This window comes from Triticum urartu, chromosome 3A (genome assembly GCF_056163025.1).
Source record: "Triticum urartu cultivar PI428250 chromosome 3A, HENAU_Tu73, whole genome shotgun sequence".
Taxonomy (NCBI): Eukaryota; Viridiplantae; Streptophyta; class Magnoliopsida; order Poales; family Poaceae; genus Triticum; species Triticum urartu.
The window spans coordinates 147,321,894-147,336,843 of record NC_141875.1 but is presented as its reverse complement, the minus strand read 5'-3'; the positions used below and the strand labels follow the sequence as shown (position 1 = coordinate 147,336,843).

The 14,950-nt window shown below is 47.1% G+C and overlaps 1 protein-coding gene across 1 annotated transcript; it reads left to right on the top strand.

Annotated features, from left to right (window-relative positions):
* The first annotated feature begins 715 nt into the window (after positions 1-715).
* LOC147978982 (uncharacterized) lies at positions 716-3,991 on the top strand. The gene is made up of 2 exons (XM_087514973.1): positions 716-1,528; positions 1,616-3,991. The coding sequence occupies exons 1-2, from the start codon at positions 716-718 to the stop codon at positions 3,989-3,991; spliced, it is 3,189 nt and encodes a 1,062-aa protein (XP_087371099.1).
* Positions 3,992-14,950: the final 10,959 nt, after the last annotated feature.

Below are 14,950 nucleotides of genomic sequence, written 5' to 3'. Positions count from 1 at the left end.
GATTTGCTCTTTCGGTGAGACCGAAAAGTTACAAAAGGGAAACAAAGAGTTTACATTGCAATCTCGGTGGGACCGATTTGCTCTTTCGGTGAGACCGAAAAGTTACGAAAGGGAAACAGAGAGTTTGCAATCCCATCTCGGTGAGACCGAGATCCCTATCGGTAGAACCGAATTGCTAGGGTTTGGCAGTGGCTTATGACAAGTGAAACTCGGTGGCGCCGGATAGAAAGAATCGGTAGGACCGAGTTTGGCTTAGGGTTTAGGTCATATGTGGATATGGGAAAGTAGTTGAGGGTTTTGGAGCATATCACTAAGCACATGAAGCAAAAGGCTCATTAAGCAACACCTCATCCCTCCTTGATAGTATTGGCTTTTCCTAAAGACTCAATGTGATCTTGGATCACTAAAATATAAAATGAAGAGTCTTGAGCTTTTGAGCTTGAGCCAATCCTTTGTCCTTAGCATTTTGAGGGTTCCACTTTCACATCCATGCCATGCCAATCATTGAGCTTTCCTGAAATAGTCATCTTGGAATAGCATTAGCTCAATGAGCTATATGTTGTTATGAATTACCAAAACCACCTAGGGATAGTTGCACTTTCAGAAGGTGGACTATCTAGTCGCCCCAAGCTCGGACCACCTTCCCATCTTGCTCCGGTGTGCAATGGAGGATCGGGGAAGAGACGTGGGCAGAAGATGTCGCCAATATGAGGTCATGTGGGAGAGGGATCCCACGCTTCTGGAGCTAATCCTGAATGCTTGGAAATATTTGGGAGCTATGCTTAATCTTGGTGAGTTTTCTGTTGGTCTCGGCACTGTTATGAAACAATTGCAAAGTTGGAGCCGGAAGAAGTTTGGTAATGTTCTGAAAGATATTAACAAATCCCGGTCCCGCTTGGAGGAACTCATGTCTATGAATGCAGATAGAAGGGAGATACGCCAGGAGACAGACCGGCTTAACGAACTCCTATACCAGGAGGAGATGATGTGGATGCAGCGATCCCGTGTTGCTTGGCTGAAAGAGGAGGATCGGAACATGCAATTTTTTCACAGGAAAGCGGTGTGGCGCGCAAGGAAGAATAATATCAAGGCATTGGCGGATATCAACAGAGTGGTGCATATGGATCACTCAGCGATGGCGACCTTGGTCACAGACTACTTCGCGGAGCTGTTCAAGGCGGATACATCATTATGCCAGGACCCCGTGCTTAATCTAATAAATCCTCGTGTTACTAACCACATGAATGATGGTTTGTGTGCAGAATTTTCTAACAAGGAAATTGCAGATGCACTGTTTCAGATCGGGCCGCTGAAGGCGCCGGGACCAGATGGGTTCCCCGCAAGGTTTTTCCTACGCAATTGGGCGGTTATGAGGGACCAGGTGATTGCAGGCGTGAAGGAATTCTTTCGGACTGGAGTAATGCCGGAGGGGGTGAATGATACCACCATTGTTCTCATCCCAAAGGTGGACAAACCGGAAAGGATGACTGAGTTTCGTCCCATTAGCCTCTGCAATGTCATATATAAGGTGGTTTCGAAGTGCTTGGTAAACCGGCTACGTCCTCTACTAGATGAGATTATCTCGCCTGAGCAGAGTGCATTTGTGCCTGGTTAGATGATTACAGACAATGCTCTTATAGCATTCGAGTGCTTCCACTCTATTCAGCAGGAGAAGGACCCGGAGCGGAGTTTTTGCACCTATAAATTGGATCTGTCTAAAGCTTATGATAGGGTTGATTGGATCTTCTTGGAGCGAATGATGCAAAAGATGGGTTTTGCTCGCCGGTGGGTGGACTGGATTATGGCTTGTGTCACCTCGGTGAGATATACAGTGAAATTTAATGGAACCCTCTTGGATTCGTTTGCACCGTCGCGTGGGCTTCGGCAAGGTGACCCGCTCTCCCCGTTTTTGTTTCTCTTAATCGCTGACGACCTCTCTGCTTTGTTGAAAGATGGTGAAGCAAGGGGAGATTTCACACCTCTGAAAGTATGCCGTCGAGCGCCAGACATATCTCACCTCCTCTTTGCGGATGACACGCTATTGTTTTTCAAAGCGAAGGAGGAGCAAGCGAGAAGGGTCCAACACATTCTGCATACTTATGAGAGGGCCACGGGGCAGAGTGTTAACCCGGCCAAGTGCAGTATTATGTTCGGCCCCTCTTGCCCCGAGGTCGAGCAAGAAAGGATCCATGCGGTCCTACAGGTGGTCACGGACATCTTTGAGGACGAGTACCTTGGCCTCCCCACGCCGGAGGGAAGGATGGGACGAGGCAAGTTTCAAAATCTACAGTCCAGGTTATTGAAGCGCATCATAGCATGGGGAGACACTCTATCTCTTGCTGGCAAGGAAACGATGATAAAAGCGATTGCACGGGCCATTCCCACATACATTATGGGGGTGTTCAAGCTCCCCATGTCTGTTTGTGATGATCTGAACCGAATGGTCCGGAACTTTTGGTGGGGATCCGCGAAGGGGAAGAGGAAGACTCACTGTTTGGCGTGGCCCAAGATTTTAGCGCAGAAATCCAAGGGCGGGCTGGGCTTTAGAGAGTTTCGCACCTTCAACCAAGCTCTCCTCGCGAGGCAGGCTTGGCGACTCCTAACGAAACCGGACAGTTTATGTGCGCAGGTGTTGAAAGCTCGGTACTATCATGATGGCATATTGGAGGATACGGTGTTCACCGGAAATGCGTCCCCAACATGGCAGGCCATTCAACATGGTCTGGAGCTCCTAAAGAATGGTATCATCTGGCGTGTGGGAGATGGTAGCCAAATTCGCATCTGGCGGGACAGGTGGATACCCCGGCCACCTTCTTGCCAGCCGATCACCCAACAGGGGACATGCCGTCTCCGGAGAGTGGCGGACCTCATCGCTGAGGATGGTTCCTGGCGCATGGATCTTCTGCGGAGATACTTCCTTCCGGCGGACGTACATGCCATCACCACCATCCGCACGACGGCCTGGGAGACTGAAGATGTCATTGCCTGGGCTCCGGAGAAGAACGGCATCTTTACCGTTCGATCCGCCTACCGGTTCGCCATGGACGAGCGCGAGCGCCCATCGGCGACCGCCATGAGCAGGGCATCGGATGGTCGCCGCGCCATCTGGAAGACCATATGGGGGTGCCCTGCTCCCCTAAAGGTACGTATGTTTGCGTGGAGAATTGTTACCAACTCCCTTGCCACTTGGGCTAACAAGTGCTCTAGACGACTTGAGGTGACTGATATTTGTCCCCTATGTGGTATGGAACGAGAGGATTGCTTCCATGCTCTGTGTAGGTGCACCCTGGCGAAGGAGTTGTGGCATGCCATGACTAGGGACTGGAATATCCCAAGAGTGGAGGAGGTGGTGAACACGGGGCCGGAGTGGCTCTTCTCACTCCTAGAGCCGCTTGATGAGGACACACGCATGATTGTCCTGATGACGTTGTGGCGTGTATGGCACGTCCGCAACGAGATCACCCACGAGAAGAAGCCTCCACCAACCGAAGCATCCAGGCGATTCCTCCAGGGCTACATCAACTCCTTGCTGTGCATCAAGCAACACCCTAAAGCTGACATGGAGAAGGGGAAGATGGTCATCCTAGGGCCTCAGCAGCGCTCCGCTGCTCGTGCGGCTCCGAAGGAGGACAGGAGATGGATACCACCTGGGAGGGCGAGCACCAAACTGAACACCGACGGGAGCTATGTCCCGGCGACAGGCGCAGCAGGTGGAGGGATGATCCTCCGTGATGATCTTGGGCAGATCATCTTCACGGCATGCAGGGAGCTCCGAGCATGTGATAACGCCCTTGCAGCTGAACTTGAGGCGTGTAAGGAGGGGCTGGACTTGGCGCTGCACAGGACCGACCGGCCGATCGTCGTCAAGATGGACTCTTTGGAGGCGGTGGCCATGTGCACGGCCGCTTCGATTGATCGCTCTGTCCATCACAACCTCGTGCAGGATATCAAAAGACTGGTGACGACGGAACGTCCATTTTTCTCATTGTAGTCGTTCTCAGAATAAAGTGAGTCATGAACTTGCGTCTTTTGGTCGTCGTACCCCCCGTACTGCTGTATGGTTCCGTTCAGGAATGGATGCCGTTGTAAATTTGGTGATGGCTGAATTGCCACCTTGAGTAATGAGAATTTCTATTTCCGGCAAAAAAAAGGAGTGAGCCTATCGTGACAAGAGGAGAGGCACGACAGGGCTGGGCCAGGCCGGCGTGTTCGGCGGAGGTCTGCGGCTGCGCGACAGCTAGTTGGGTGTGAGGACTCAGTGGCTGCACGAAAATGGACACCGGCGGCCGGAGAGCGGGAATGGAGCGGCAGAAACAGTGTGGGCTCGAGCATGCGATCGCGGAGGCGGCGCTGACCTCGACGGAGCGGATGGCAGCACCTCTGCAGCCGTTCCTTGCAGTTTTGCCTGTGGTCGGACGCACGTGATGAAGGCCAGGGCTGGCACGCCATGAAGGTCGGCTAGAGGTTCATGGTGACCAATGGCCGCGGATGTGTAGAGGACTGCCGGGGGCTGCTGCAATGGAGGGGAGCCATAATGGCTGCTGCCATGGAGGTCGTCCACGCCGAGAAAGGTGTGGTCACGGGTATGGGGTGGTGTGGTCTCCCGCAGCAGCATGACCCGGGAGGCAAGCGGCGGTGGTGGCGGGATCCGGGCACCAACGACGGGGAACCGGGTGCAGGCAACGCCATGGAAACAGGGGGATGGGTGTGGGCGGCGACAGCTATGACGGTGGATCGTGTGACGGGGAAGCTAGGGACCGCGGTAGTGGCAGACTGGGCGGCGGGGAACTTGGGATTCATGGCGGCGCGCGGGGTTCCACTACCGGGCGGTGGCGTTCGGGGATCCAAGGCCCGGCGGCGCAAGGGGATCCAGGGACGGCGGCGACCGGTGGATGGCAGCGTGCGTGCTGTGGGCGGCGGCTCCGGTGGCTGGCAGCTCATGCGAGTAGGGTCGCGGATCCGGTGGCCGGCAACGCTGCGGGGAAGGTGGGGATCGGGTGGGGGACGGACCGGAGGGGATCGTCAGGGGAGTGCGTTTTCTTTTTCATTTTTCTACACTGTACCGGTTCGGGAGTTGGGGAGGATGTATGTCCCCTATATAGGGCGGATCGTGATAACTATTCAGATCCTTGATCATACCAGTGCTACTCTTTCTATATATATAAGGACAACACTATTCTAATCATGGGATTAGAATGGTTATTTGGATCTATAAAGACCCGACAGCTCACTTCCAAGACTCCCCACGCCCACCATTTCCCCTTCCCTATCCCAACCCCCCCCCCCCTCCCCGCGATCCAGCGCCTCCCCCACCCACCCACCCCCTCCCCCGAGGGCATCCGCCGCCGCCCCTGGCTCCGACACATCCTCCGTCGGCGAGCCCCCACGGTTGTCCTCCGCCACGGCCACCATGCACCTTCGCCGGCCGCCGTGCCTCTGTCGACCTTCTCCCACCAGCGCAGCCTCCCACCACCTTCCACAGCCACCGCGCCTCCCCAGGACCTCCACCCGCCCCCGCCGCAGTTTCTCATCGCCTCCGCCCACTGTCGCCGTCGCGGAACCCCGTCGTCACCACGGCTCCCCAACACCACACCACCCGAGCAACCGCTGCGGTCCTGGATCCCGTGTGCCGTTGCGGGCTGTGGATCCATTGCGCCGCCTCCGAGCCATGGATCCCGCTCAATTTTACTTCTCTGAATCCACTAGCCTCGATGGGTAGCGCGTGGGAGGTGGTGCTGCTCCGACGAGCTACTCCGTCCATGAGCAAGGCGCATCGATGGCTACCTCTTCCCTCTTGCTCCCTCCAACCCCGAGCATGACGTCTCCATGCTCCACTCGCCGGCGACCACCATCCCAGGTGCAGATTGGGCACTACCTATATATGGAGGATATGTCGACCTGCAGCTAGAGGAGGCCCCGACCTGCAGCAGGTCGTGTGTGCCACTCGACGCCCAGGATGTCCAAGTTCTTGCCACTCACGTTGTTCAACTCTGTCGTGCTCCTCATGAATGACCCCGCTCACAACCCCCCTGAGACCCCCCTCATTTTGGAAGAACTTGCCACTCTGAAACAAACTCTACACCGTTTCTATTCTTCAGGAGTTCAGGTACCTAGGATGCTGACTATGAAACCCCGCTTTGGTTGTGCTAATTAGTATTACTAAACTATAATTGTCTTGTAAAGTGGAAAACGCTCATGCCCCTTGGACGTTGGCCATGGGATTTTTTATGTTGTGTTCCCCCTATCCGTCCTTGGTTCGAAATGTGTTTTGAACATTGATGTCAGAGCAAAAACTGTTGTGTCGTTCCTCCTGTCCATCCTTGATTCAATATGTGTTCTCAACACAGACTTGATTTTGTAGTCATGTGGTTGGCGGCCTCCTCTCGTGAATCATTTCATCATGGTGAGTATGCTCGTGCAATGGGTAATATCTCTTTTTGCCAAAATTTATTTTTACCTAGAAGTTCATATATTAAAGGCAATGTCATTCAGATAAAAATAAAATAAACCTAAAAAAGGAACCAAGATGTACAACATACTAAAAAGTACATGTGGCTAGAAAAACACTAAAGCATCCTCTCTAGTTTGAAAAGATCATACATTCAGTTATATGGGCCAATAGTTCACTCAGTGCAAGAAAAACGGGGAGTTCGATAAAAGATTAGTGGTTAAAAAACATAAGATTCAATGGAAATTTTTGGAGGGGTTCAATCGACAGAGATCATAGTTGAGAAAGCGAGAAGTTTGAATTAAAATAACATAGTAGTATTTTCTTAAATTAGAAAATGGATTTTCTGGGTGTGATAAAAGTCAAATTTTCCGGTTTCTACAAAAAGAAAGAAGTTCAACTTAAGAATATAGAGAAGTCCATTTTTTTAGAAAAAGTGGATTTCGCCGGTTTTAAGAAAAAAACTAGAAGTTCAAATTTTAAAGAACCGAGAAGTTCAACATTTATTACAAACAATTTTATATAAAAAGGGATTTTGTCTTGTAAAAAGGACCCTAGAAGTTCAAATTTAAAATACGGAACGACTCAATGTTTATTAAAAAACAAGGGTTTTTTCCATTAGTAAAAGAAATAAAACCAAGAAGTCCAAATTAGGAAAAAGGAGTAGTTTGATATTTGTACAAAATCCAGATTTTTTTCGTTATTAAAGAATGGACAAAATTCGTTGCCATGAATTCCAAAACACAAATAAGTTCAAATAAAAAAGGTAGAGTGGTTCGATGTCTATAAAAAACTCAGATTTTTCCGTTACTAAAGAGAAACCGAGAGAAGTTCAAATTCATAACTGCTAGAAGTTCACATACTACATGGTGTGTGTTTTCATATCAGAAAACAGAACGAAAAATTTAGTGTATAAAAAATTAGTTGCAAGAAGTTCAAGTGCTCGGCATGGGAAAGTTCAAAACTTTTTATGAGAGAGGTAATCGGCACGGTATATCATTTGTGCAACTCCGATGAACGGCAGAGAAATTACAAACAAAAAATATGTGGTAGAAGTTCAAAGTGAAAACAACGGGAAGTTCAACTACTACACGGAATACATTTCAAATGAGAATAAAACGAAAAAACAACTAAAAGCCTAAAAGGTTTGTTGCAAGAAGTTCACGTGCTCCTCCAGGTGCAGTTCAAGATCTCTAGTGCGAGATGTCCGACCTTCAACTACATGTTAAAAACAAGCAAAAACGATGTTTTGCCATTTTTGATACTTCTCTAAAAAAAGAAACAAATTTGTAACGATTGTCTAGATGAAAAAGTTGCTCATATTCATAAGCTTTCGAATGGTATGTTATATGCTACATTCCTATAAATGGTCTCAAAGTTTGATGCATACCGTTAAAAACACATTTTTACGCATTCAAAAAAATATTTTGAACCGTCGCGAGCATGAAAACTGATCAACATGGGAAAGCTGTGTGTTTTCAACAGCTTTCCATCGCTATGTCATTTGCTTAATTTCGGTAAGTTGTTTGGGACTTATGAACAAAAAACGGCACATCAAAAACAAAGTGAAGTTCAAACAGACATGCTCGAGAAGTTCAACTACTTCACGCAGTGCATTTGCATTCGCGATGAACGTAGAAATCATGATCTCGCCATTTTCTAATTTATTTCAAAATGACAGGATATATCATTTGTGTAAGTTCAAGTCCTAGGTCGGAGAAAGTTAAAAAAATTATTATGAGAGAGGTTTGTAAAAAAAGAATATCATTTGTGTAACACTAACGAATGGATGAGAAAATTACAAACAAAAATACGTCACAGAAGTTCAACGTGAAAATAGGAGGAAGTTCAACTACTACGGTAAATGAATTTCAGATGAAAAACTTTTAAAATCATCGCGAGTATGAAAAGATGATCAACACGGGAAAGTTGCATGCTTACATCTACTTTCCAACGGTATATCACTTGCTCAATTCCGGTGAGTGGATTGAGAGCTACGATTTGTGGATGGAGATCTATGAGCAAAAAAATCACGTGAAAAACAGAGTGAAGTTCAAGTAGACATGCCGAGAAGTTCAGGTTCTTCACGCGGTCCATTTTCGAAGAATCTGTTTCGCGATAAAGGCAGGACGAATGATCTTGCCATTTTTGAAATTACTTGAAAACAGCTAGGAATCACAGAAAACCATCAACGTGAAAAAGTTTCGCATTTTCCTTAGCTTTTCAATGGTGTATTATTTGCCCCATTCCGATAAAGTTTGTAGAAATTATGGCGAAAATACGTTTTTAGACATTTTAAAAATTAACTTAAAAGAGTAAGGAATTGGGAGAAACAATATATACCAAAAAGTTTCGCATTTTCTCAAGCTTTTCAACGCCATATCATTTGTGCATTCGGACATACGGTTAAGAAAATAGATCGAAAATACAAACTTGGTGGAACTTGTACCATTTTCTAAATTACTCTTAAACCGTTCAAAATTAGAAAAAACTTTCTACATGAAAAAGTAGCGCATTTTCATAAGCTTTCGAACGCCATATCATTTGCCTCAATTGGATTAGTAGTTTAGAATTGACATCGAAAATACAAACTCGGCTGTTCGGTATGCGAAATTTTACGATTTTCCAAATTACTATTTAACCATATGGAATTAGAGAAAACTTTCAACATGTGGAAGGAGCGGTTTTGCAGCAGCTTTCCAATGCTATATTATTTCCCTCATTCCGATAAACGGTTCGAAAATGTGATCGAAAATACGATTCACGTTTTTTGTATGAAGAAAAAACGGTTTCCAAAACTGCTCTTAAACCGCTTACATTTTGCCAAAAATTTAACTTGGGTCATGATACTGGTGTCCATAGCTTTCCAACGGTATGTCGCAAGCCCCATTTGGGCTATGTTGGCAGAAGTTCAACCTAGCACTGGGAGAAGTTCAAGTCGAACAACTCAGGCAGTAAAAATGCAAAAAACGCAATTTCATCATGACCTGAGAGCAAAATCCGCCAACGAGCGAGATTCCTATTTAAAATGGGTATTTAGTTGCTAAAAACCGTTTCTAGATTACACTAACGTCATATGGAACACGACTAACAAGAATAATTCATGGGGGAATCCATGGTTGCGAAGATAGCCCGAAGGTCATGTTCTTAGTTCTTACAGAGGGAAGTTCAGTCGCGTTACTCAGGCAGTTCAGGCTGTGATCAGAATATTATTCTGATGCCATGATCAGAATAGTGTTTGTGTGTGTGTATGTGTGTGTGTGTTGTTGTTGTTGTTCTACATGCAATCCCATCGCACAACACACATGTCTTATTAGCAGCAACCGTCTGTGTTAATATCGGTCTTCGCACACATTTCTGATTACAGACCTGTTTGCCGCATATCACACACATCTTGTTATATTGAACCGTTTATGTTCTCTTGTCTCAACACAAACAGTTCATCCGAGTGAACCGCATGTCGTATATCGCACACACCTTGATCTGGCTGGCTGTTTCTTTTGTGTTGCCTAATCACAAATAGTTCATCTGAGTGAACTGTATGTTGTATATCGCACACACCTTCATCTGTTGCCCGTTTCTTTTCGTCCTCCTCATCGCAAACAGTTAATTGAACTAAACCGTATGCCCTCCATCGCACACACACCTAAAATCTGAACCATGTTTGATGCATCCATCATCGCAAACGTTTTGCACCTTTTTATGGTCTTTTTACACCACCGTTTGCGACTATTGCATCGCACACAGTTTCGTCGAAGGGTCTCTGATCGTAGTGTCGCGTTAGCAGCATCCCGTAGCAGTGGAAGGATGGCAAAGTGAACAAAGTTATATTTGATATACATGTTATTGATGTGTATTTTACTAGTGTTCGCAGTAACCCCTAGGTATTTGATACCTGTTCACTTGCTAAGATTAGTAACTCGAAACAGGAGTTGCAGAGACTAGTTAAAAGTGAGGTGACGATGTGTTTTGGAAATGATTCCAATGTTGATGTGATCACCATCGCACACTCCCTCTACCTTCGGGGTTAGTTTTGAACCTAAATAAATGTTATTTGGTGTTTGCGTTGAGCATGAATATGATTAGATCATGTTTATTGTGATACATTTATTCATTTAAGTCGGAGAATAATTGTTGTTCTGTTTACATGAATAAAACCTTCTATGGTCATACACCCAATGTGAATGGTTTATTGAATCTCGATCCTAGTGATACACATATTCATAATATTGATGCCAAAAGATACAAAGTTGATACTGATAGTGCAACATACTTGTGGCACTATCGTTTAGGTCATATTGGTGTAAAGTGCATGAAGAAACTCCATGCAGATGGACTTTTGGAATCATTTGACTATGAATCATTTGATACTTGTGAAACATGCCTCATCAGCAAGATGACTAAAACTCCGTTCTCTAGAACAATGGAGCGAGCTAATGACTTAATTGGAAACAATACATACCGATGTATGCAGCCCGATGAGTGTTGAGGCACGCGACATGTATCATTATTTTCTAACCTTCACAGATGATTTGAGCAGACATGGGTATATCTACTTAATGAAACACAGGTCTGAAACATTTGAAAAGTTCAAAGAATTTCAGAGTGGAGTGGAGAATCATCGTAACAAGAAAATAAAGTTTCTACGATCTGATCGCAGGGGTGAATATTTGAGTTACGAGTTTGGCCTTCATTTAAAACAATGTGGAATAGTTTCACAACTCACGCCACCTGGAACACCACAGTGTAGTGGTGTGTCCGAACGTCATAACCATACTTTATTAGATATGGTGTGATCTATGATGTCTCTTACCGATTTACCACTATCGTTTTGGGGTTATGCATTAGAGATAGTTGCATTCACGTTAAATTGGGCATCGTCTAAATACGTTGAGATGACACCGTATGAACTGTGGTTTCGCAAGAAACCTAAGCTGTCATTTCTTAAAGTTTGGGGTTGTGACACTTATGTCAAAAGGCTTCAGCCTGAGAAGCTCGAACCCAAATCGGAGAAGTGTGTCTTCATAGGATACCCTAAGGAAACAATTGGGTACACCTTCTACCACAGATCTGAAAGGCAAGATCTTTGTTGCTATGAATGGATCCTTTCTAGAGAAGGAGTTTCTCTTGAAAGAAGTGAGTGGGAGGAAAGTAGAACTCGATGAGGTAATTGTACCTTCTCTCGAATTAGAAAGTAGCACACATAGAAATCTGTTCCCATGATGCCTACACCAACTAGAGAGGAAGCTAATGATGATGATCATGAAACTTCAGATCAATTTACTAGTGGACCTCGTAGGTCGAACAAAGCACGTTGCGCACCAGAGTGGTACTGTAATCCTATCCTGGAAGTCATGTTATTAGACCATGACGAACCTACAGACTATGAAGAAGCTATGATGAGCCCAGATTCCGATAGATGGCTTGAGGCCATGAAATCTAAGATAGGATCCATGTATGAGAAAAAAGTATGGACTTTGGTGGACTTGCCCGATGATCGGCAAGCCATTGAGAATAAATGAATCTTCAAGAGGAAGACGGACATTGATGGTAATATCACTGTCTACAAAGCTCGACTTGTTGCAAAAGGTGTTCGACAAGTTCAAGGGGTTGACTATTATGAGACCTTCTCACTCGTAGCGATGCTTAAGTTAGTCCGAATCATGTTAGTAATTGTCATATTTTATAATTATGAAATCTCGCAAATGGATGTCAAAACTACATTCCTTAATGGATTTCTTAAAGAAGAGTTGTATATGATGCAACCAGAAGGTTTTGTCAATCCTAAAGGTGCTAACAAAGTGTGCAAGCTCCAGCGATCCATCTATGGACTGGCACAAGCATCTCAGAGTTGGAATATTTGCTTTGATGAGGTGATCAAAGCATATGGTTTTATACAGACTTATGGTGAAGTCTGTATTTACATGGAAGTGAGTGGGAGCTCTGTAGCATTTCTGATATTATATGTGGATGACATATTCTTGACTGGAAATGATATAGAATTTCTGGATAGCATAAAAGGATACTTGAATAAGAATTTTTCAATGAAAGACCTTGGTGAAGCTACTTACATATTAGGCATCAAGATCTATATAGATAGATCAAGACGCTTGATAAGACTTTCACAAAGCACATACCTTGATAAAGTTTTGAAGAAGTTCAAAATGGATCAGTCAAAGAAAGGGATCTTGCCTATGTTACAAGGTGTGAAGTTGAGTAAGACTCAAAGCCTGACCGCGGCAGAAGATAGAGAAAGAATAAAAGTCATTCCCTATGCCTCAGCCATAGGTTCTATAAAGTATGTCATGTTGTGTATCAGACCTATTGTGTACCTTTCCATGAGTTTGGCAAGAGGGTACAATAGTGATCTGTAACGCCCCGAGACCGATGTGCCAGGTGTCTTCCAGTTATTCGTTGTTGTTGCCTTGTCTTTTGCTTGAATGTCACATCTTGCCATGTCATCATCCGCATTGCATCATCATGTTTTAAAACTTGCATCCGTCCGGGTTTCCCCAGTTCTCTCTGTTGTCCGTTCCGAGTCCAGACACACTTGCACGCGCCCGCGGCATGTCCGAAATAGTATTTTATAAGTGGCCGGGAAATGTTCTCGGAATGGGATGAGAGTTGACGTTGGTCTTATTATAGTGTAGATAGACCGCCTGTCAAGTTTCATCGCATTTGGAGTTCGTTTGACGCCCCAACGGATAACTATAGCGGCAGTATAGCCGGTCTAACGTCGGACGTTTTCGGTCTCCGGAAACAGTCGCTGGGCCTCCCTCTCTTATCTCCTCTCAGCTCGAGACCGTCTACATAGCCCACCTAGTCCATCCTACTTCCCCTCTTCTCTTCCGGAGTTGTCCGATGCGATCGCACGGTCCGAGACCCTCTCTGCTCAGTGCATCAAAACCCCTCACGTGCGCGTCCGAAAATTGTCCCGGACCCAACCCGGGCAGTCGTCACCGTTGTGTCCGGATCATCCCCAAACATCTACAAAACGTCTCTGTTTTCTTATTTGGGCTCCCTAGCCTATTTTTCCCGACCGTCCGTTTACGATCAGAGGGTTCCGTTAGCCCCTAACCTAACCCACTAGCGTATATAATGGGCAACCCTAGGAATTAGGGATCCTGTCCCATCCTTCCATCCATCCAATCCATCCCCGCCGCCACTCTTATTGTTTTCAGCGCCCAACCAACCACCAAGCCGATCCAATCCATCCCCAACCAACCTCACCGGCCTCTGCTCGATCCCTCTCCTTCCTGACGCCATGGACATGCCGTCATCGCCTGTAGCTTCCTCGCCCCCATACCCGTGCAGCAACGAGCAGCGCCTGAGCTCGCCTCATCTCCGCGCCGCTGACGAGCTTTGTTCAAGTAGGAGCTCCCGCAAGACGCCAGGAACGAGACCCCATGCTCTTCTTCGTTCCAGATCCTCCCCATGCTCCTCCTCCTCGCCTCGTCGTCCGGCGCCGCCGCCAGGGACCGAACCAGGCCAGACCACCTGCTCCTTCTTCATTTCTTCCTCCTCTTCTCGTCTCTCCCTTCTCTAACCTCTTCCCTCCTCTGCTTCTTACCGCAGGAGATGGCCGCAGCCGTTGAACTCCATGGATCGGCGCCAAGAGCTCCTATGGTCCATGAGAACCTCGCATCGGGAGCCACCTCCTGCCGTCGTTCACCTCGTCCTGTGCCCGATCTCCCCTAACCTGAGGCCGTCGCCCTCGACCGCGCCAAGTCCCTCCTCGCGCGCCTCTTGCACTCTTCCCGCACGAACCCGACGAGGCCCTCCTCACACCTGCACGCGCACGAGCGCCAGAGGATCTCCACGCCGTGGCTGACGGCCTTCTCTCAAGCCCGGCGCCGCCAAGACTGATCCCCTCAGCGAGCTCCATCAAGTCCGCCGCCCGCTGCGTCTTCCCGGTGAATCTCTGTCGACCCCTGCCTCGTCTAAGAGTGACCAGAGCCGCGCCAGCTCCTCTGCATCGCGCCAAGGTCGCCCACTCGTTTTCCCCTGCTTCGAGCGACAGGAGGGAGCTATGCCCGCGTTGACTGCTCGTCGCATGGATCCACCGCAGCCGCTCGCCCCGTTGACCGCGTCTGCTCGACCGCGCCCCCTGGGCCGCCTCCACTGTCTAGCGCCAAGGCCCAGCGCGCCTCCCTTGTTCACCGTCGGCCCAGGCCTTGGGCCGAAGTGAGCAGTTCCCCTCCAGTCCCTCTATCCTGTGCATGTTGGGCTAGCCTCTGTTTCGGCCCAGTGTAGTTTTTTTAGATCTGTGATTTTGTCTATTTTCCAGGGTATTGCGGTTTTACAGAAAACCCCTTGAACTTCATGCATTTAATAACTTCTCAACCGTGCATCATTTGCAAATAACTTATATATGAAACTTGCTTAGATTTTCATCTAGTTTAATAATATGTCATTTTCACCCATGTTTAAAATGTTTAAAATGATGTTTGCTTTAATTTGCTTAAATGCCATGCTAAAATGATTTAATTCATAGCTAAATAA

Coding starts and splice junctions, on each gene's coding strand:
- LOC147978982 (XM_087514973.1), top strand. CDS start 716: ATGTGGGAGAGGGATCCCACGCTTCTGGAGCTAATCCTGAATGCTTGG. Junction 1,529..1,615: donor TCTGCAATGTCATATATAAG/GTGGTTTCGAAG, acceptor GTGCCTGGTTAG/ATGATTACAGACAATGCTCT.